Here is a 23,674-nt window from a genome sequence, read left to right as displayed (position 1 = left end):
CTAAGATCGTTAACTGAGATCGAAAAATTCAACTAAGAAGAGAAAGCTAGAAACGTGAAGAAAGATATTGAAAGGGAGAGCTTGAATTAGGAAGAGACTACTTGAATATATGCTTTGTATTGGATTTTGTTTTTGGATGATTACAAATGTACAAGACCATCCATATTTATACTTATTCATGGATGATTCTAGATACTATTTTAGATACTTCTATAGGAACAATCTAGGGAACTTTTATCTTTTAGCTATCTAAAATAATCTAGATATTTTTCTAAGATAATTATCCTAAATACTATGCTAGAATATTTTAGAGACTTTACTAGAAAACTATGATGGTAATTCACTAGACTATTCTAGATATTTAACTAGAAAAATATGATATGCATTTTTTCAAAACATCCACTTTAGATATTTTTCGCTCCCCCTTAAAGTGATTGTTTGGAAGCTATCCCAAACTCGTCGCAAAAGAACTCAAATGAAGCTTTGAACCATGCCTTGGTGAAACTCTTAGCAGTTTTTTCGTGGCTTCTCTTGCTTCTTCAAATGATGAAGATTTTCTGTTAATGACTGAACCTACAAAGAAATAAGAATATGTATTGACAAAATTTTCATCTTTATAACGGAATGGATTGACAATAGTCCTCGTTGGCTTTTGCGAACCATATGAATCACTTCCTTGCCAAGTTTCATATTGTTTAGTTTTTCGGCTCCACCTTTCTCTTAGATCCTCGATAACTATATTATTCAGAGAAACATCCATGATAGAAAAGTTAGGAACTCCAATATTTAATTTTTGCGTTACCTCTCCTTCCAACACAACTCCATGATATGAGAAAATTTTATCAATATTAGCTACTTCATTTGTGTTGGTGATGATCTGACCATTAATTTCCTTTGAAACTACATAACCATCAGAGGGTTCACCATCAATTTCCCTTTCCAACTCCTCAACAAACTGTCTAGCAGCTTCATACGTTTTGAAAATCATATGGTCTGTCTCTCTATCTGCGATTGAGACTTCAAGATCAACTTCTTCATTTATTTGATCTTTTGATTCAATCTACTTCTGGTATATTCTCTGTACTAGTGATTGACCTTGATATGATAGATGATTAATCAGAGACTTCAACTTTCATTATATCTTCCTCAAAGTTTTCTCTGAAAAGGTCACCACTGGCATATATAGTTTTAGACATTGCCTGCTCAGGTTCTATCTCAACAACTTTCACATTCAAACTTTTATTGACAATTTCAAGATCTTCTTCTTTGATTTCCTCGATAGCAGCTACCACGTCTCCAGTCTGAACGTCTTCAGTATCATTTGGCTTCTTATCAGTGCCTTTCTTTTCCTCATGATGGTTTGTATTATATACGATCTAATCTCTTTTCAGATTTATGGAAGCCAAAGCATTTATTGTTAGACTCTTAGCTTCTAAGCATATTTCTCAACCTTCTTCTTCAACAACATTTTCAATATGAGCCATGTTGCTTTTCGTGGCTCGGAAATATCTTTTTATATGTCCTACTTTGCCACACCGATAACATCTGAGAGGCTTCTTAGTATAACTGTTAACAGACTTTTCCTTTTTTCTAGACGAACTTGAACCACCTGAGAATCAAGAGTGAGGCATATCTCTTGCTTTTTCTTTAACGTTCCTCTTGTCAGCTACAAGAGCATTTCTTTCCCTTTCTTTGCCAAATTCACTACTTCTGTTTGGCCATCGGTTTATGGGTGGCAAGACGTAGAAAACAATAATTTAGTTCCGAGCCTACCCCACATTGACTTCCAAAAGTGATTAAGGAACTTAGAATCCCTATCACTTACAATGGTCCTTGGGATGCCGTGCAACTTAACAACATTTTCAATAAACAAAGAAGCAACACTAGCCACATCTTCATTATTTTTGCATGGAATAAAGTGTGCCATTTTGGAGAAACGATCAACGACAACAAAGATGTTATCCCGACCCCTTTGAGTTTGTGGCAGTCCCAACACGAAATCCATAGAAATATCAAACCACGGGCATGATGGAGTGGGAAGCGGGGTGTATAACCCGTGAGGATGGATCCTCGGCTTAGCATTCCTACAATCCATGCATTGGCCGCAAATTTTGACAACATTTTTGCGCATCCTTGGCCAACAGAATTGCTTCTCCAATATCCCGAGGGTCTTATCAATTCCAAAGTGACCCATGAGACCGTCGTCGTATGCCTCCCTCACAAACAACTCTCTCCAAGAGCTAGAAGGTACACACAATCGTCTCCCCCAAAATAAGAACCCATCAAACACGGCATAAGGACTAGAATCCGAGGGCCTCCTTTCCCTACCCATGGCTTTACCTTCCCTAAAGATAGGAGCGAAGTAAGGGTCCTTGGGATACAAAGACTTGAGGCTCTTAAACCCCAATAACTTGGAAGACAAAGTGGACACAAGAACATGCTTCCTAGACAATGCGTCGGCTACCACATTATCCTTCCCCTTTTTGTATTGAATCACATAGGGAAAGGTTTCAAGAAATTCAATCCATTTGGCATGCCATTTGTTAAGTTTATCTTGTTCCCGAAGGTGCTTCAAGGATTCATGATCCATTTGAATTACGAACTCCTTGGGCCAAAGATAGTGTTGCCAATTGCCTAACGCTCTAACCAAGGCTTACAACTCCAAATCATACGTAGAGTAGTTTAGAGTTGCTCCTTTGAGATTTTCACTAAAATAAGCAATGGGCTTTAAATCTTGCATCAAAATAGCCCCAATACCTACCTTACTAGCATCGCATTCAACTTCGAACATCTTATCAAAATTAGGCAATTGCAACAACGGTGCCAAAATGAGCATATCTTTCAAGGTCTTAAAGGCCTTAGATTGTTCTTCACCCCATTGGAAAGGTTGGTTCTTTCGGATGATTTCGGTCAAGGGTACGGCAATGGTACTAAATCCTTTGACGAACCTCCTATACAAACTTGCCAACCCATGGAAGCTCCGAACTTCACCCACGATTTTTGGGGTTGGCCAATCTTTAATGGCGATTATCTTGGATTCGTCTACCTCTACTCCCCTCGAGCTCACAACAAATCCCAAAAATACAACTTTATCCACACCAAAGAAGCATTTTTCAATATTAGCATACAACTTTTCTTTCCTAAGAACATCAAACACACTCCTTAGATGCAAGACATGTTCATTAAGAGACTTACTGTAAACTAAAACATCATCAAAGTACACGACCATAAACTTTTCAATAAACTGCTTCATTACATGATTCATTAGCCGCATAAAGGTACTAGGAACATTGGTAAGACCAAATGGCATGACCATCCACTCATATAGACCAAATTTAGTCTTGAATGCGGTCTTCCATTCATCACCCGGTTGCATACGGATTTGGTGATATCCGCTCCTAATATCAACCTTAGAAAACACACAAGAGCCATTTAGTTCATCAAGCATATCATCTAGCCTTGGAATAGGGTGAGGATACTTTACCGTAATTTTATTTATGGCTCGGTAGTCCATGCACATTCACCACATCCCATCCTTCTTCGACACAAGCAACACCGGGACCGCGCACGGGCTCATGCTTTTCTTGATGTATCCTTTGTTAAGAAGGTCTTCAACTTGCCATTGGAGTTCATTTGTATTAGTGGGGTTGCTCCTATAAGTCGGCTTGTTTGGTAATTGCGACCCCTGAACAAGGTCAATTTGGTGCTCAATTTCTCGAAGTGGAGGAAGTCCTTGGGGCAGCTCCCTTGGAAATACATCATCAAATTTCTGCAAAACATTAGAAATAAAAGACGGGATAGGAGAAGTGGATGGGTTAGCATTCAAAACATGAGCCAAAAGTAGCATTGGAGTAGTATTATCATACTTTTTGAAAACGTCGCCCTTGCGAGCCAACATTACCATCGAATCCTTACCCCTCAATGCTAAAACTCCCTCTTCACCCTCACTCCTCCCACTCTTGGGTTCCTCCCCTCTACCCATGGGTTCCTTCTCTTTTCTTTTGTTTCCTTGCAAACTCTTCATTTGTCGATGTGCCACACATACTTGTGATGGTGATAGTGGTCGGAGGTTGTACTTACGACCCTTGAACTCAAAAGGAATAATAGTTGGTTCGGCCATCATGGTTGGTCGACCTATCATATTACCATGGCCGACCCAACAAAAGATTATAAGTTTGCATAGGAATGATGTTGCAAAGCACTTCGTCTTCATAATTTCCAACTTTGAACCGAATCACCACTTGACGAGTCACCTTCAAATCTCCATAATCATTCAACCATTAGAGCCTATACGGACTCACATATGGAGTAGTTGGCAATTTCAAGTGATCCACCATCGAGGCACTAGCTACATTAGCACAACTCCCGCTATCAATAATCAAGGAGCACACACTCCCCTTAATAAGGCACTTGGTGTGAAAGAGGTTTTCTCGTTGGCTAAGATCATCCAACGCTTTACTAATCATAACTCTCCGTACCACATAGTTAGGTACTTCAAGTTCGCCTTCTTGAGGCCAAACCTCCTCTTCATCATCGTCACTATGCCTCTCGGCCTCCCCTACCTCTCCATCTTGTGAGACTTCTTTATTTTCAACCATTTCAAGCCCCAATTCTTCCCCTAAGAAATACAATTTTCCTTCCCTTAATATCATATTTCTCCGATTAGGACACTCACTAGCCTTGTGTCCCCATCCATGGCATTTGACGCATTGAAATCCCTTGACATTGGAAGAAATATTCGGTTTGCCCTCGAATCAGGAAGGAGGTGGTTGAGCACCCTTGCTCATGGGTGGAGGGGTCTTGACTGGTTGTTGCTTGAATTTGTTCCACCCCGAAGACGATGGAACCACTTATTTCCCTTTGGTCCGACCCAAGGACCCTTGATGGGATTTGGTTTTGTATGCCGACCTTTCCTTGTTCTCTCATTCAATCTCTAAAGCCGCTTGAAAGATCCCTTCAATAGTTTCAAACTTATGAAGTGTCATGTGCATAGAGATTTCCTTATTTAGGCCGACCTTGAACCGAATGATGTCGTTGCTCACTTGCTCTCCTCTATGGTCAAGTTTCAAGATGAGTTGTTGAAACTCGTCATAGTAAGCTGCCACACTTTTGTTTCCTTGCTTCAAGTTGTACAACTTTGCAAGGAGCTCATGTTGATAGCTCTCGGGAAGGTACCTTTTCCTCATAAGATACTTTAATCGAAACCAAGGAGGGGGTTGCCCCTCAATCAATACATTGCCAAAACGTTTGACATACTCCCACCACGTGGTAGCATATCCCTCAAAATGAGCAATGGCGTAGTAGCTCTTCTTCTCCTCCGTGAGATCATTCACTTGAAAGACTCTCTCGCATACGAATTCCCATGCGAGAAACTCTTTAGGATCACTTTCTCCCTTAAAGATCGGAAGCCCCATTTTTATGGTGTTGAGGCCAACATCCCTTTCCCGAACACCTTGGCCGCCCCTACCTTCAAGCCCCTGGTTCTTCCTAGGTTCTAACCTTCTACCTCTCCTCCCATCTTCCATTAACTAAGGATCATCATACATTTCATACCCTTCCTTTCGGTTCTTCTTCACAAATCCCTCTTCTCGCATTGGTGGGTTTTGGGCATTTGGAATTTGGTAGGGCGGATTGGCATTTAGTGGTGGAGGTCTTTGGATTGGATGATTTTGGTTTGGAGGAGTCAGATTTAAGGGTAGCATTTGGGTTCCAAATCCATCATGTGGGACTTGGGGATATGGAGAATGGCTAGGTCCTTCAAGGCTTCGGCCTTGTGAATAATAGTTGTCTTGAGGTATGGCATTTGGTGGGTACATTCTTTGGTGTGTGTCTTCGAGGGTAATGGTTGGGGATGTGTTTTGGGGAGTTGAGGGTCGAGAACTCCGTTGACTTTCTACCCTTTCTATTCGGCCACTAATAGAGGCCACTTCCACTCCTAACTTCTCAACCGTAGCATTCACTTTAGCCACGTCTCGAGACAAGGACTCAAGACTAATTACAAAGGCATTCATAACATTATGATCTAGGGTTTGTGCATTGGACGTTTCAGGTTCCATGTGTGGTGGTTTCATTTGCAAATGTATCTACAAAACGAGCAAACGTTAGCTGAAAATACTCTCACACACTCCTTTCACTCGGCTCACCCACTTGGCCCTTCAAATATTGTAAGCTGGCTATCAATCCTTGAGTGCTTAGGAATGAGTCTACCCTTGAGTTAGAATGGATTTCAGTTTTAAAGACTCAAGGAAGTTTCGTACGCACTTGAACCAAGAACAACTATGAATTGTAAACGAGCAAAGCACCACAAAGAACGTTGACACGAAAGACGTACTCGAAAATTAGTTCACAACTTAATAGGTTGTTACTTAGTTGTCAACTAGTATAGGAGACAAATAGAAAGAAACTAGTAGAGACAAGAAAGAAACTTAGAAGGTCTTATGACTTGAGTTTGTTGTTGATGTGGCCCACAAGTTTTATTTTGGCCGTTTGATATTGTTGTTTTTGTTTAAGTTTGATGTTGTCCCATTTGAATGACTCAATCTTGATTGTTTGGTGAGGTTTTTTTGGTTTTTTGGAGTGAAAAAAATAACAAGACTTGGAACTCTTTTTCCAAAGGTCATGGTGTCAATAAGCTTTTCACCAACTTGCACCAAAATGGCAAAACACCTTTTTGGCTTTGGTTTGTCCCTTCCCCCTTTTGGATATTTTTTAAAAAGGTTTGACACCCTTTTAATAAGTAAGCTTTTGGGGAGGCCCTTTGTCTATTTGCCTCTTTGGTGTTGTCTTGAAACTAATTCCAAGACAAACACAAGACCAAACCTCTCTCTTCCTCTTTTCAAATCAAACACCCCTTTTGTTAAACATTCACCTCAAGAACATTATGAACAACAATAAGAACACTTATGAACAACAACATTCACACTGTCCAACCCTTCAACAATACTAAACAAAGCTTCAAATCTTGGACGTTAGACTCAAGTGTGCTAGGGGGACAACAAGCTAACACACGAAACTACTAAGACAAGTAAAAATAACACCTAAATCTAGATACTTCTCAGCCAACACAAGTCACCAGATAACACTTTTTTTTTGCCCTTTTTTTATTTTGACTTTTTCAACTAGAAGACCAAGATTGGTGGTGTAAGAACATGACCAGCCTTCGCTCTGATACCAAATGATACCAAACGGTATCTACAAGAGCACAAAACAGTCCACAAACTCACAAAAACAGTCCACACATACAAGACATCAAACGAAAACAACAAACACACAAACTTGAAAGATAAGGAGATAGATAACTTGACACAAAGAAAATATAAAATGTAGCAACTAAAGAGTGTATCACACTCTAAAACCTCTACAAATCACATTAACAAGCACCAAGTTCTTACGGAAACACAAGAGGAACTCGGTTCACTCAAGCACTCTCGTTTCTAGCCATCTCACAACACAAGTAGAACCTTTCACTTGTGAAGCTTAAAATGCTTGGTGGTCTACTCTCTTCTTGAGAGGAAATATAGTGTTTGATGTTACAAAGTGATTTTAAAATGAGCTAACTAGGAGAACAATACTAAAGAAACACCTTAAATAGTCTTTACAAAAAGGATAGTAAAAGGACCCCTTTGCTCTTAATGAAAGGGGAGTGGAGTGTTTGGGGCAGTCTTGGGAGTGTATTTTGGGCCCCTAATGTTAACCCCTACATGTCAATACGTACACTCCCTTGGGCGAGTTTGCAACAAGATCAACCGCATCCATTTTCATAAACACGCCTTGAAGCCTTTGTAGTTCCCGAGCTTGACTTTAAGTAAATGGTCTAGAGCCCGTGACACCCGTATCACTCTCCAAGTTTATTACTTTCTTACTGAGTTCCCACTCTGGAAGAAATTTAAAATGATCAATTTGGTTACGTCCCAAACATTGGATAACAGATTTGAAACCACCAAAGTATCTCCTTTTTACTCCAATAATCTCAGTAAGAACCGAATCTTGTGATCCTTCCATTTGTTCAAGACTCCTAATTTTATCCAATAACTTCACTTCAGACTCATGTAAAAACGATGTCAATAGTCTCTTAGGGTAAAATCTACCCTCAAGTCCAAAAATAAAGGTAAAATAAACTGTGTCAACTACCTTATTTTTCTTCAACATCTCCTCTATTGTTTCAGGAATCTTTGCCATGAGAACACTAGACCTCTTAAGGGAACCCGAAATCATCTTGATGTGACTTTGTTGCATCAAATGGTTAATATCCTCATTTTTAAATGCTTGTGGAATCCCGAAACACCCAATAAACAACAACAAACCCCGAGCATCAATTTCTTGAGCCTGTCGTACACCTCCTTCTAAATTCAACCTCCTATACCATTCTAAAGCTGCCTGCTTCGCGTCCTCCTCCACCCCATTTCCAATCTCAACTACTCCTCCTTCGCTCTCGTCCATCGTGTTTAAGAAGCAATACTAAAGCATGCCTTTAATTGATCAAAGGTGAACCCTCAACATAAGCTTAGCGCCCTTGAGTATAAAAATTACTGATAGATTGTAATATTAGCTTTGCTGGATTAGGAGAGAGTTTCAATGCCTTAGGGACATTTCTTCTCAATGTAGTCACCCATGAGATACGCCTTATCATGTACTTGCGTAAACCTTTACTGCTCATTGTTTCACAGAGTCTTTCTAACTCTGAACTAGCCGATTTTTGCTCCGAACGACGAGCGGATTTCAATTGTTGTTCCCCTTCTGTTTCCACTTTCGCTTCTGCTTCCGCTTTCCTTTTCGCTTCCCCTTCTTCTTTCGATTCCAATTTCGATACTGGGGCGGGGGCAGGTGGTGGAGTGGTAATAGTTGGGGGTGGGGGAAGCAGGAGTCGTATAGAGGAGTCGATTGAGGTCTGGACGGAATCAATATGTCGATGGAGTTCACCGATGCATCGTTGGAATGCCGAGAGACGTCAAAGAGTTTGCAGAGATAGACATTGACTGATTCACCGGTGATGGCGACGGAGGAGGAATCCGGCGGTTTATCCATAGTATTCGTCGGAGTACAAGTGGAGAATGAGAAAGGGGATCGAAGCCCTACAGGAGGAAATGGTAGTATTTTTCTCCAATAATTAATTAATTAATTAATACAAATGCAGACCTACACACTTGGACAAAAAAGTATTCAAAAATAAAATTATTACCCAAAAGTGGACAAATATTCATGGACTAAGAGAGTAATTATCTAGCGGTTCTCGATGATGCATTGGTTCAATTGGAGCCGTAAATCAAATACATGCAACTATTTAAATTATTTGATAATATTTTTATTTAATTTGAAAAATATCATATCAAAAATTATTTAATTTCACCATTGGAAGTATTTTTTAGAGTGTTAGAGACTTGATTAACAAATATTAACACTATGTAATTTTATCTGGTAATATTTATGTTGGATTATTGTTGGTTAACATTCTAAAATTAAATTATAAAATATTATTTTTTAAAAAGAAAATTTTCAAAAGTAGAAACTTAGCAGCTATAATTATAACTTTTACAGCAAATGTTTCATAATTATAAAAAATAGCAAGTTATATTTTGTATTTAAGTAAAATATTGCTATATAAATACATATACAAATTGAATAGTAGTTCATATTTTAACTCACATCAATTAGAGTTAAATAAGAAAAATAATCGTCCCTTAATTCATGCTACTCTTTAATTATAAAAATTCATTTTCTTTATATGTTAGTTGTATCAATGAATACAAAAATATAAATGACGGTATGACTATAAATAGATAAATAATTATGATATTTACGTTATCATCAATGACTTGTGCTCGAGTAGTTATATTTTTTAAAAATACAAAAAATATAAAATAGTACAAAAGAATAATAAAGAAAATAAGTACAAAAAAGAAAAAAACAGAGGTAGAAGAGAGAAAAAAATATATAAAAAATGAAAAAAAAACAAAAATAGGAAAAATTAGAAAAAAGAAAGAAGAAGAGAAAACGAGGAAAACACGAAAAAAAAGAAATATAAAAAAAATAAAAAGAAAAAAAATGGTAGTGTTTTGGGTAAGGCTAAATATGTAGTGTATTTATATTTTTATGAATACAAACCACTAAGTAAAAGTGAATACAGTGTCTGTGAATCGAATACAACAGCTAAATGGTATTGTATTTATATTTTATACGAATACAGACTTTTGATAAAATCGAATACAGTGGCTATAAATGGTAATTATGTAAAATATGGTTATAAACGGTGAGTTTTCCAGCATAATGTAGCTATTTTTGAAAGATTTCCATTAATTTTATCTGATTAATACTCCCTCTATTTCAAAAAGAATGATCAATTTTGATTTGACACAAAATTTAAGAAAATAAAGAAGAATTTTGAATTTTGTGGCCTTAAATTAAAGTTGTGTCAAATATATCAAAATATCCTTTAATCTTGTGGTATTAAATATACTATATGAAAAGTTGAAATTAAAGTATTATTAAAAATAAAGAATCATTCTTTTTTAAATCGATTAAAAAGAAAAATAAGTCATTTTTAACTAAAGATGTATTTATTTGTAGTGAGATAGACCAACTAAAATGAAATAAAAATGTGAGAGGTATATAAATTGGGAGAGAGACTTTTGTTAAATAGACTTTTAAGTCTAATTTTTAATTAAATGAATCATGAGTTTTTTTATTTAGGGAGATGATTTATTTTTTAAACAGATTATCTGTCTGATATATATATATATAGAGAGAGATCAATTATTAATTTTATAGATTAATTATTGATCTGACTTATATATATCTATAGATAGATCAATTATTAATTCATAAATGAATAATAGAAGTAAGGCATTTTGTTAATTAAAAACTTGAAGAGGTAGTTAATTTTGCTAATTGAATAAGACAATGGACAAATTTTTCGAAGTCCCAACAACAGTAGGCGCTGTTTCATTTTCAACTCCCCTAAATCAGTCTTGTTTTCAAAATTCTAGCTTGGGAGGGAAAAAAAGAAAAAGAAAGGAAGGCTAAAGTTTGGTGTTTTAGGAGAATCAAGAATGGTGGATGGGTCGAATAAGGTGGATGTAGATAAGCTTATGTCCTTCAGTAAGGATCTAGTTCAGTTCTTGAAACAAGATAAAGATGTCAGCTTCTTGAAACAGTGTATAGACCAATCTAATTCCCTTCAATCACACTGCAACACTCAGTATCAAGCCCTTAACACTTCTATTCAAGGTGGGATTCTTGTATCATTTTTCTTTTTGAATTGGGGGTTTATTGTATTTCTTTTACTGGCTTAAAGTTTGAATCTTTCTTACCTAGTTGGGGTTTTACCTGATTTACATATATTATGTGAGATAGAATGAAAATTGCACCTTTGAAATCTGGTGCACAATGTCATGGATGTGCTGCTTACTGTTGAATTTTGAATTTTTTTGAATTCCTTTTGTTGGGTTTTTTACTTAGTTTCTTTTTGTGGGCTTCAAGTTTGAATCTTTTTCAGTTAGGGTTTCCCCTAATGCCCATAAATTTATGTGACAAACAAAAATGATTGAACCTTCGAAATCTTGTACAGAGTGTGCTTTACTGTTCAATTTTGAATTTTGTTTTGGAAATGGTTGGATGGTGAGTGAGTTAACCTCTTTCTGTGTCACTTAAGGGGCGTTTGTCCGTGCAAATTAAGAGTATTTGAAAAAAGGGTAAGTTTCTGTTTTCAAAGTGAAAAATGATATTTGGAAATTGGAGTTGTGTGTTGGCCATGAATACAAATTGGAGTTGTTTTTCAAGTGGGGATTTAGCGAAGTTCTTTTAGTGGCTTAAAGTTTGAGTCTTTCCTAGCTGCAGTTTTCCCTAATCCCTATAAAACTATGTGACAAACAATAGAGATTGCACCTTTGATTTTTTTTGATAAGACGAGGGTCTATTGGAAACAGACTCTCTATCTCAACGAGGTAGGGTAAGGTATACATACACACTACCCTCCCTAGAGCCCATTTGTGGGATTACAGAGTGTTGTTGTTTTGGAAATGGTAGGAATGGTGACTAAGTGATCCTCTTACTGTGTTACTTGGCGGGTTGTTTGGCCATGAAATTGTGAGATTTTGAAAAACAAATCGTAATTTTCGTTTTCAAAGTGAAAAATGATATTTGAAAATTAGAGGTGTGTTTGGCCATGAATATAAATTGGAGTTGTTTTTGAAATTTTGTGAGTAATTTGGTGTGAAAACAGCTTTTTGGTGTTTTGCAAATTTCGTGAAAATTCCGGAATTCAACTTGCATTTTCCGGATTTTATGGCCAAACATGATTTCCAGAGTTCAACTCCGGAAAAAGTAAAAATATTTCATGGTCAAACGCTCCGTTAAGGGCCTTAACTTATGGATTGTCCCAAGAGACAACCCACTGGCCAAGAGGTTGTACTTAAGCTGCAGATCTCAGTGGTGTTACTCACAGTTAGCTTATCTATGAACAATGTGAGAGAAAAAACACAGCTGGCTTAAAGATTGCAACTTTAAGTCTGATATAGACAGATTTTACAATGTCCTCTGCTGCTGGATGCAGTTTTTTTTTTTTTTCTTCATTCCACCCCTTTGCTTCATAGATACTTATTTTCTCTTGAAACCTTGCTTTTTAATGATACTGTTATGTCTGGATGTTTCATTAGTAACATTCCTTTGACAAAAGGGTAAAATGGGGGTTGAATCAACTTCTTTCTGGATTAGTTAGTTTAAAGATTGTTCCCAAGGGACATCCTGTTGCCAAGAGGCTACATCGAACCGCAGTAAACAAGTTCAACCCTCAGGTCACCACGACGCTATAGGACCTTCCTTGCTCTTTCTAAACTATATAGTGAAAAAAATCTTTGCCTAAGATTGCATTTTTGCTGGATGATTCTTTTTCTTACCAGTTATTAGTGGATAATTCTCTTTACATGGAGTTTTATTTTCTGTTTACTTGTGTTCTGGAGTGTCAGGTCCTTCTTACAAAATATCGTGATTTCTGGATGTTTCTTCTATTACTAACATTGTGGGGCCGGTGGAGTCTCTGTCTTTGTCTTTTATACTTTTACATGAGTAATACTGCTGGAATCTTGATGCTCTCATGCCAACCCTCATTGGATTTTGTAATATGTATTAATGTAGTGTAAAATTGGTGGTATGACCTACTTATTCCTGATGTTTTGGTGATACTTCTACTTTGGTATAGTTTCTTTCCGAGGTGAAGTCCTTTTAGCCAATTATATTGCAAAAATAAGTGCAGAGGCCCAGTATGTGTGTCTGTGTGTTTAGTTTAATGATTAGCTCAACAGATCACTTCTTGGTTCCTTTCGAGGTCCCAGCACTGTTCGTATGAATTCCCTCAGTCATACGTGTTCTTTTCCTTATTATATAAGTTGGAAATTGGAATTATATGTTGCATGGTATTTAGTGGATTCCTTCGAAGATTAATTTATGACTGTAATGGGAGATGTCCGGATTTCTGAATTTGAAAGTATTAAATAATTAATTTCAAGTCCTCACGTATGCTCAGAGTATGAAGGAAAGATAAATGCATGCAAGCAGAGAACAACAGAAGCAGAATCTGAAGCTGCTGCAGATGCTGAAATAGATAAGCTGCAGAAAGAGTTTGAACAGGAGATCAAGAGAGAAAAACTGCTAAGAGAAGAACTTAGATAAGTATATTTAACAACTTCAGATACATGCATTTGTATTTTTCAGATAATTTGGTTTATGCTTAGTTGCTTACTGATTGACACCTTTTTTAAACACAGTTATAACTGATGAGATCAATGGTTTAGATCATCAAAGAGCCTCTATTGAGGAGCAAAGGAAATTGCTCAAGAAACTTGAGCAAGATCAGCTTCGAGCAGAGTAAGTAATCAGAACTTCTTTTAGTACTTTAGTATGTTTATGATTGTGTCAGACATTTACGTTTATGATTGTGTCAGACATTTACTTCCAACATACTACTATAATGTTTCGTTGAAATAATTCATTGTGACATTGCTATGTTGACTCCTCCTCATTCTTTGAGTTTCGAACTGTGCCTGCTGGCACTTGGGTTTCTCAGTTATCAAAAAAAGAAAAAGATATTGATATGGTGACTCGGTAAGCTTTTGCAACTTTATGCTGTCAAAGACTCAAAGTATGTCAAGAGTTTGCGAGAGTCTAACATGTTTACATCATATTCTGTGGATAATTTGCCAACTCAGTTCCGTATGCAACATGGTACAAATATTTGAATGTATCTGCCATATGCCAATCACGGCTAAGATAGTCCATTAACATCCCATCTTGTGCAGATCAAGTTCTAGCACAGTACATCTTTGGAAGTCTAGTTGTAACTATTGCTCAACTAAGTATTTCTACAAATTGAATATACACGTGATTTGGCATTATCTTGACGCAACAAAACTTATCCCTCCTCTCCACTTTATGGGATACACTTTTCTTTTTAGCCCGTTACGAAAAGAATGACACATTTCTAAAATTTTAAACAATTAACTTTACACTTCCCATTTGTCCCTTAATGAGAAGCTTTTATGACCATCCAAATGTTATGATATATTTAAGGCCACAAGTTCCAAAAGTTCTATAGCCACACAAATGTATGACATTTTAAAGATCACAAGTTTCAAAAATCTTCATTTCTTTCTTAAAATCCATGCTGATTCAACTATATCACATAATTTGGAACTGTAGGAGTAGTACTTTTTAAGTTTTAGGTATATTAGTGGGTAACTCAAAGGTAACTCTGGGTCCATTTGTATTGGCTGAATTTAAGTAGCTTTTAAGCACCAAGTGTTGGAGCTGCTTCTATAAATAAGTAGTTATGTGTTCGGATAGAGGTGCTGGAGCTGGAAAAAAACTGTTGAGGTGTTTGGGAAGAAAGTGTTGAGCATCTTTTTTACAAAAAATCTATTGTGACAGTAAAAAACGGAGATGCATCTCTGCAGCATTATAGCTCCCCTCTCATTTGGAAATTAAAGTGAACTGGATTCTCATCTGAGATGTTATCATGAATTCATGATGGGAAATCTAGTTGCTACAATGGAGAGAACAGAGGCAGCGCTAGAGATATAAGTAGAGAAGGGAGGTAGCAGTTATGGAGGAAGAACAAACGAGGAACTAAGAAACGAAAGAAATGGAGAGATTAGGGGTTTTGTCTGTGAGGGTATTTCTGGAACTAAAAGAATTATCAGCAACATCATACCCAGTGTAATCCCACAAGTGGGGTCTGGGGAGGTGAGTGTACACTGACCTTACCCCTGCCTTTTGGAGCTAGAAAGGTTGTTTCCGAAAGACCCTCGCTCAAGGAATTAAAAGAATTATAAAGGATAAAAAGGTAAAATCTTTGGTCAAACAAAAAAGACTTTTAAGCCAAAAAGCAATAAGTTAGGGTTGCCCAACTAATAGATATTGGCTTGTTTTAAGCACTTTTTAAATTTGTCAACAGGAAGCTCAATCTGAAATGAAAGGAATATTAAGATCACAGGCAGTAAATATCGAAACATACCTAGGTCCTAGGCAAGGAAAAGGGTTTTGTGTGAAGTAAGCGCTTAGAGGTACAAAAAAAGAAGGGAAGAGGTCGGGGTGGCATACTGTAGGAGATTGTCTTTTTGAGAACAGGTAAAGAATAAGATACCAAACTTTACATACTTGTTGGTAAGATGATATGTGATTTATAACAAGTGAAGAACTCTGAAGTGGTCCAGTTCCGCTGGTAACTCCAACCATCTTTTTCTGTCTGTCTATCTCTAAAAGATTTGCATTCCAGATTTGGTTATTCTTTTCTTCTCCTTTCCCTTTGCCTTTCAGTTGTTCATTAATTTTGACTGCATTGAAAGATGGAAATACTGCTTATTTTCGTCTGAACCATCATGAATTGTCCCTCTGAAGTCTCTTTTGTGGTCATGAGGTCCTTTTTGGATCAGGTAAATGAAAAAATTTCAATATTAAATTGCCCCAGTAAAGTGCTTAAACTGTACAACAAGAGTAATCACCAGGGTTACGTCGCTAGTACATTTCTGAATGTTTTGTTCAGTAACCACCATTTGTATAATATTCCACAACAACTACATCTACAGATTTGTAATGCTGAAGAGTATAATGAACTCTGAGGGTTTTACCACTATCCAAACATTCTGCAAGTACCAATAAGAAAGCAATCATAAATAGATATACTTGATTTTTTTAAGTTCTTTTTTGTATTTGTGATGTCCGGGTTAGTAATCCTAGGACTGTGTCCATAAGTAGGAGCCTCAAGTCAGGAGAGTTTGGGTGTGGTGGGTGTCTTTGGTCTGTGAATGTATGTTACTACAAGGTGGGTGTCCTATTTCTTATTTCTTATTTCTTATTGCTCGTATTTCTCTGATATCTATTTTATTATTTCTTATTCCTTATTTCTGCTATGTCATCCATCCTGCTTCGTGTTTCACTACGACCTTGTGTACTATTCTCTATCCTGAGCCGGGGGTCTATCGGAAACAACCTCTCTACTTCTTCGGAGGTAGCGGTATGGACTGCGTACATTTTACCCTCCCCATACCTCACTTTGTGGGAATACACTGGGTTTGTTGTTGTTGTTGTTGTTGTTGTTGTATTTGTGATGTCCGGACCAGCTTACCTGCACCTCTCACCTCTGAACAAGCACATGTAATGGTAACTCTTCCACCAAGGGTTGGACAAATGGGAAGAAAACACCTAGGTTTGGCCTCTGCCAATGGGTTATACTTGATTTTGCTGATGGGTTCAACCTTGTTTAAAACATCTAAGATCCTCTCTTTCCATATTGTCCATCAAATGCAAGAAGGCTGTTACATTTCAAGTCTATGTTACTATATCTCTTAACAACTTGGACAACGGAACAAGACCTGAGTGACAGGGAGCAATTTGCACCAGACCAAACTGAATTATAATTTATCATCATCTATCGTTTCTTTTCCCTTTGAAAATCACTTTTTTTACAGTTGCCTGGTATGTTAGCTAGACTTACACAGCTGTTCAATAGAATCCCGGCCTCTGCTGCAGCTTTACCTCATGAACATCATCTGATGATTGAAACTTATTAGACGTGTCAATTTTTTTCATTAGTGGTTTACACTCTGTAGACAGACAGCCGCTTGCAGAATGTCCTGATGCAAGGATACTAGTGTTTTTAACCAAGAAGCTCCTTTTAATGTCCTGATGCAAGGATACTAGTGTTTTTAACCAGAAAGCTCCTTTTCCTCTTTCTTTTTGCTTCTTTAAAATGCTTAGTATTAAAGTTGTACTGCGATTGATGTTTGGTAATTTGTTAAAATAACATTCTAGTGATCTTTCCTCGTCTCTCTCTCTAGCTACTATTGTTTGTAATACTTCTTCTCTGTAACTTCTTTAAGGCTGTTTCATGTATATTTGATTTCTAGCAATTTTCCTCTCTTATTTTGTAGGATGAAGCTATCACTGTATGCCTCTGTTACAAGTATCATCCCAGACTCGGATGATCAGTCCAAAATATCAGGCCGTATCCTACTTTGCTTGCTAAGCTAACATTTCTAATTCTTTTCTTATTTCACCCTTTTTTTTTGTGTGTGTGTGTGTTTCGAGATTGTGTAGCATTTCAGTTCACCTTGACCAATCCTAGATATTGTGGAGAGAGATAAGAAGGTGGTTGAAAATTTCGAGTTTGATCCATCAAAGCTAACTGCCTTTGACATTTGTAACAACATCTGGAAGATGATTAACTTGTAAGAAGCAGCATTGCTCAGGGCGGAGGCTTAGTTGTCACTTGGATTGTTAAGAGTACCTCAATACCTTGGCTGAACCGATTTAATCAAATCATATATCTCATATGTTCACTGAACACTCGTCAATCCTCTTACTATCGCTCTTTTGGTACATTAGCCACATATGGCTTAAATATGCTAAAAGAAGAAACTCTATTTTCTTTAGCGTGCTCTCCAAGATTATTATTAAATCTCTTTCGTGTTTGTGGTCTTCATTTGTCAAAAAATCTGCACATTGGTTTGCCTCCCGCTAAGTATGATTGATCATGATCTTATTGGCTTACAACAAATACTTAATCCTCAATTACAGCCCGAAGCAGTGACACTTTTATGTCCCTCTTTGATAAGTTGGACAAGGAGTAGGTAGTCTGTTTTCACTTTCAATACATTGTAGCCCGTTTCTTTTGCTAATGTTACCCCCTTGTTTGATGTTGCATAGTTTCGCAGCTAGGCTTGATGTAGGTGTCATCTTACCGGAGTATCCTCGCATTCACTTCCCCTTTTCATCACTAAACTTCCCTTCATAAGCCTCTCCAATGTGAGTCTTCACACTGCCATCAGTATTCAATTTAATCTTTCCTGCACAAGGCCTTGGTCATATTGGCACTCACTTCCATTAAAAAAAAGTGGGGGAGAACCAAGCAGTCAAGATTTTCATATTACAACCATTACATCACTGCAAAGATGACTTCTGAAATGCCATGACTGCTGTAGTAAGGAATCCAAGCTATCTCATACATAGTGTTCCCAACAAAACATAGACCGTTAACCAGCAGAAAGACACTTTTAATACCTGCAACACCAAATACACAACAAGAAATACCAATAATATACACTTAGATGAAGACCATATATTTATTGGTACTTATCATAAGGAAACCTGAGCTCTCATTCATATTCATGCTAAACAACCATCAATAAATATCTATTAAGCTAAACCTACTATTCTTGATCTTAGCACACCAGAGAAGAAAAATTGGTCCAAGAAATTTGTCAAATAAAAGTGCAGCATTTTTAAATGAAGCATTACCATCTGAGTATGAGACTATTGGGAAGAAAATCCCAGAGAAATGTGACGGGTTGCCACTAATTATTGCGTGGTTGCTGGACTTCTCAAATCTATAAGGACAATATAAGATTGAGAAAGTGTTGCCAAAGATGTCGCGTCATATATCACAGATGATCCTGATTAATATAGTTCACATGTTTTTGGGTTGAGATGAAATAAAGATTAGATGATGTAAGGTTCATGATCTAATAGTGCCTGAGAGAAGTTCTAAGGGGAAACGTCTTTATCATGAACGACATTGTGTTTGAAAAATCAGAAGCAAATCATGTTTCTTCAGAATGCCAATCTCTCAGTAGCCATGACATGAAGCCTTTTAAGCATTGGACTGATGATGAAATTAGTGATTTTCTCTATGGTCTTTATAGGGCCCTTCTTACCCCTGGACATTGTCAGTTGACAGATGATGACAACAACAATCTTTTGAAACGAACTCGTTCTGTTTTTTTTTTTTTATGGTTATTCTTCATCTTTTGTTCTCAAATCAGAGCTTATTCATTTCAAATTACTCAAAATCTTGTACTTGAGTGACATAGAGATTGATGTTTTCCCTCTACAGATACTAAGCCTCATCTAGTTGAGGCACCTATCATTGCTCTGCTACGAGAATTGAGACATTCCTCTAGAAATTTGCAGTTTATGGAATCTGCAGACGTTCATTTTTAAAGGGTATCATCGATCAATTATAACTTTTCCTGAGCAAATTTGGGTGACTAATGCAATTAAGGCATCTTAAACTGGACAAATTTGATTTTCCAAATCGCCCAAGCGTATCTGTTGACAAAGGGAGACACACGGGGGTTTTCAAATGTACAAGCTATTTCTTACTTGTCTCCATATTGTTGCATGAAGGAGGTTCTTTATGGGATTCAGAACGTGAAAAAATTAGGAGTCGGTGGAAATAACAATGACTATGAAAGTTTTTGGGAATATGGACCTCTCAACAATCTTGTTCATCTTCATCAACTTGAAACGTTAAGTTCAAAATTTTTTTCTATTTCGAGTTTATTCAGTTACTCAGTGACCATTCCAAGTGCAAATGCTTTTCCAGCAACACTCAAAGAGGTTAAAGTTGGAAAGAACTTTTCTAAGTTGGTCGTACTTGGACATCATAGCTGAGTTGCCTAACCTTGTGTTGCTAAATCTGATGATTAATGCTTGTAGTAATTCTCTCAGCGTCCTAGAAAGTCACAAATGACAATTTTCCTGTCCTTGAGGGCCTTGTGCTTAGCAATTGCTCTCATTTGAATTTGCAAATATCAACACACGAAAAATTTAACAATGGGAAAGGTCCAACCAACATTAGCTGTGTGACCCTCCATTTATCTTTTAAATGCACAATTAAACAATTGATGACAGGACAAAAAGTCAACCTCCAGAAATCCAAGGTTGTCTTCTGCAGAAATTGCCTTGAGGATGTTAAGACTAGACTGGCCACCCTCCTAAACATTCATGCTAGGGAGGACTTTGGAAAATACTTGGGTTTTTCAATTCTCCTCAACACCTCTTGTCACAGAGGCTTTCAATTTCTAGTGGACAACCTCAATAACAAACTCTCTGGATGGAAAACCAAGTTCCTTAACATAGTAGGTAGGGCCACCCTTGCTAAATCCTCCCTTGGCAGCATTCTCACTCATGTCATGCAGCATATCAGCCTCCCCAAAAAACTCTTAGCTTAATAGATAGAATCCACAAAAGTTTTATCTGGGTCTCTACTTCTGAGAAGAGGAGAATATACCTTTTGAGTTGGGACACCCTAACCCGTCCTAAGAAAGAGGGGGGTCTGGGCATCCACAGGGCAACCATCAAGAATGAGACCATGCTTACCAGCTTAGCCTAGAGATACTATCATCAACCCCATAAGCTCTGGGCATCTGTCTTAAGAGAGAAATACTCCCATAAGGATGGCACCCCTAGGAATACCACCTCTAGGATCTGGAAGAACATCCAGATTGGATGGAAAAACTGTATTCAAGCTTACCAATGGATTGTCTAATGGGGAAAAAACCAACTTCTGGCTAGATAGATGGATTCCCATCAGGCTCTTTTGAGGAACCTAATCCAGGGCCCCCTTCACCCTGACCATATCAATCTCAAGCTGGCCTCCATCTGGAACAACAACTCCTGTTATCTCAATGATCTCTCCCTTCAACTCTCTCAGGAGATATTCCTTCTTATCGCATCCTCTTTCTTCCCTAACCCAAAAACCAACTCTTATCATCTTATTTGGGGTTTTACTGGGAATCGGTTGTTCACCAGCAAAAGTGCCTTCACTATGATCAATAATAAGTATCATGGGAACAACCACCAAACTCCGTCAATTTCAGATGGATTTGGAAAACATCCTGCCCACCAAAGATAAAAATCTTCACATGGCTTGCTCAACGCAACTATCTCCCCACTAATACAACCTTTTCCAGACTAGGTACCAATGTTTCCCCTAGTTATCCCTGATGTCAACATCCCTTTGAGGATGTACTACACATCTTCTTCATTTGCCCGGTTATTAGTGATTTCTGGGACCTCATCAATGCCAAAAGAAAGGATATAAGCATCGACAGCTCCAACTTCCATCCACATAAATGGATTGCTACTTAGTATAAGCTTTGCAATACTAGGTATGACTCCTCCTCTGGCATGACATCTTTCCCTTCACTCTTTGGCACATATGGAAAAATAAGAACAATAACACCTTTAGTAATAAAACTGATAAGCCAAATTTCAACAATGCCTACTCTGAAGCAGTGGAGTATGCTCAAATTGCAAACTCCAGAGCTCCTAAGAAACTACAAGAAACCATCCATATAAAATGGATTCCCCCAAACACGACCCCTTATAAGCTCAACACGATGGCTCATTCTTGAGAAACCCTGGAAAGGGTGGGATTAGAGGTGTAATAAGAAATGGGGATGGAGGGTGGATGCTGGGATTCTCCAAGCACTAACCCTCTGCTACCAACAAGCAAATGGAACTTCTTGCACTAATTGAGGGACTAAAACTTGCTGAAGATAACAATCTCTTTCCTTTAGAGATTAATATTGATCCTAGAGAAGTCATAGCTATGTTAAAGGGTGAGAACTTACATTACAATGCTTTACTTGATATTTGCAGTTCAAGAATAAGAAAACTAGGAGCCCCACAAGTGATCCATTGCTATAAGGAGCAAAATGGTGTGGCGGATGCAATGGAAAAACTTGGTGCACTAACAGTTAACTTGAAGAAAGTAACAGTTTTGAAGTTCCACCAAAGTGTGCCCAAGTGTGCCCACCTGTAACTTGAATTCTGAAGGGGATGACTCCAATGTCTATGTTTTGAATCCAGATTGAGTATAATCCGGAGAGTTTTAACAAACAACGTTTTGTTATTTATTTAATGCATTTCCCCTTTACCAAAAAACAATTGATGTATTTAATAATAAATATATTATTATTATTATTATTCACATTATGATGTTACTCTCTTTGCCCTAATTTATGTGACACAATTTGATTTGACGTAAAAATTAAAAAAAAAATAAGTAAGATTTTTGCAATTTGTAGTCTAAAACACTACTCCTTGATTAGGGTCGGGCATAAAATATCAAAAATCAAATCAAAAATTTGATAATTTGGTATTTGATATGGTATTTGAGAGTAAAATTTTAATAATTTGGTATTTGAGATCGGGTTTGTTACAAGATATTAATTCCTCTTGTGTAATACCCCGCATGTTTCTAAGCTAGGAGACGAACCATTTTTCCTACATATGAAATCTCCTATCCTGTGATTCATACTTGAGTACATGACTTACAATGAGTATCCTAGCGATAAAATATCTTATGATGCATTAATCATGTTCATATGAGTCACTTAAGGTAATACAAGCTAAGAGTTTTTGAATCCATCAAGTTTTAGTGTTCGATTTCATAAGGGGCATATTTGAACGAGTATAACTCAATTTTAATGTGGCATTTCTGCATATTTATGCCCACCAAATTATAGATAATCGAATTAGCTTTCCAACGATACCAATTTTGCCTTAATCCAATACCCGAGCGAAAAGTTATGCCCATTTTCGTGAGAGACAGTAAGGGTATGCGATTGGTTAGGCGCCGCCCAACCAAACTTAGGTGATTGGTTAGGCGCCGCCCAACCTGGCTTGTGAGATTACTTGGGCGCAGGCTAAGTCAGTTCCAAGTGCCAAAAACACTCCGTTTTAAGTTATTTTGAGGGTAATTAAGTCTTTTAACACTCCTTACACGTCCCTAAACTTAACCCTACAAAATTTATAGCTTCTAAACACATTACAACCCTATTAACATCTCAAAGTTCATTATCCAAGAGCACCATAGGATAAAAACAACTAGGGTTGCACAATCAAGCTTGAAGATCAAATTTCAAGGAAATTCCTCCGTCAAACATTAGAACCTCCCTTCCAAGGTATGCGTAGTGTTCATCCACGGATTTATTTCGTTCGTGGAGTTCAAGAATCAATATTTAAAATACAAAAGCTTGGTTAGTTGTGGTGATATGATCATACCCATGTTGATGCTTGTTTGTTTTGCTATATAATAGTATCGTGACTGCATATCTCATGAAAGTTATGTTGTTAGTTGAAAAACATGATCTTTAGATGGATTGATAGAATGCAAGTATGAAATCCACCTATGCCTTTTAGAATGCATGCAAGGTGTTCGATAAAATGCCTAGTATGTTAGAACTTCATATTTACTTGTTTTCATGATATCTAAATAACAAGTTCATGTTAGTCATACACTCCAATATGAATTTCCATGCAAATTATGTATTGTTATTGTTGTGGTATAAAGCATGTATGATAATAGAGATATAAATTATGTACACAAAAATATATCCAT

At 37.2% G+C, this 23,674-nt stretch overlaps 3 protein-coding genes across 3 annotated transcripts; 1 reads left to right on the top strand and 2 right to left on the bottom strand.

Annotated features, from left to right (window-relative positions):
- Positions 1 to 3,520: 3,520 nt before the first annotated feature.
- Positions 3,521 to 4,120, bottom strand: LOC107868744. Its single transcript, XM_016715398.1, has one exon. It carries the CDS (start codon positions 4,118 to 4,120, stop codon positions 3,521 to 3,523), a length of 600 nt encoding a protein of 199 aa, XP_016570884.1.
- Positions 4,121 to 5,528: 1,408 nt separating this feature from the next.
- LOC107869581 (protein FRIGIDA) lies at positions 5,529 to 8,439 on the bottom strand. The gene is made up of 2 exons (XM_047411658.1): positions 7,855 to 8,439; positions 5,529 to 6,083 (listed from the first exon to the last, which is right to left on the bottom strand). Exons 1-2 carry the CDS (start codon positions 8,437 to 8,439, stop codon positions 5,529 to 5,531), a joined length of 1,140 nt encoding a protein of 379 aa, XP_047267614.1.
- Positions 8,440 to 10,911: 2,472 nt separating this feature from the next.
- LOC107867604 (kinetochore protein SPC24 homolog) lies at positions 10,912 to 17,918 on the top strand. The gene is made up of 5 exons (XM_016713915.2): positions 10,912 to 11,223; positions 13,517 to 13,658; positions 13,756 to 13,857; positions 17,418 to 17,491; positions 17,612 to 17,918. Exons 1-5 carry the CDS (start codon positions 11,046 to 11,048, stop codon positions 17,716 to 17,718), a joined length of 603 nt encoding a protein of 200 aa, XP_016569401.1. The 5' UTR covers positions 10,912 to 11,045; the 3' UTR covers positions 17,719 to 17,918.
- Positions 17,919 to 23,674: the final 5,756 nt, after the last annotated feature.

This window comes from Capsicum annuum, chromosome 4 (genome assembly GCF_002878395.1).
Source record: "Capsicum annuum cultivar UCD-10X-F1 chromosome 4, UCD10Xv1.1, whole genome shotgun sequence".
NCBI classification, from domain to species: domain Eukaryota; kingdom Viridiplantae; phylum Streptophyta; class Magnoliopsida; order Solanales; family Solanaceae; genus Capsicum; species Capsicum annuum.
Note: the sequence above shows the minus strand (reverse complement) of the source record. Positions and strands in the feature narration are given on the sequence as shown.

Coding starts and splice junctions, on each gene's coding strand:
- LOC107867604 (XM_016713915.2), top strand. CDS start 11,046: ATGGTGGATGGGTCGAATAAGGTGGATGTAGATAAGCTTATGTCCTTC. Junction 11,224..13,516: donor CCTTAACACTTCTATTCAAG/GTGGGATTCTTG, acceptor ACGTATGCTCAG/AGTATGAAGGAAAGATAAAT. Junction 13,858..17,417: donor CAAGATCAGCTTCGAGCAGA/GTAAGTAATCAG, acceptor CTTATTTTGTAG/GATGAAGCTATCACTGTATG.
- LOC107869581 (XM_047411658.1), bottom strand. CDS start 8,439: ATGGACGAGAGCGAAGGAGGAGTAGTTGAGATTGGAAATGGGGTGGAG. Junction 6,084..7,854: donor AGTGGGAACTCAGTAAGAAA/GTAATAAACTTG, acceptor CTCGTTTTGTAG/ATACATTTGCAAATGAAACC.
- LOC107868744 (XM_016715398.1), bottom strand. CDS start 4,120: ATGGCCGAACCAACTATTATTCCTTTTGAGTTCAAGGGTCGTAAGTAC.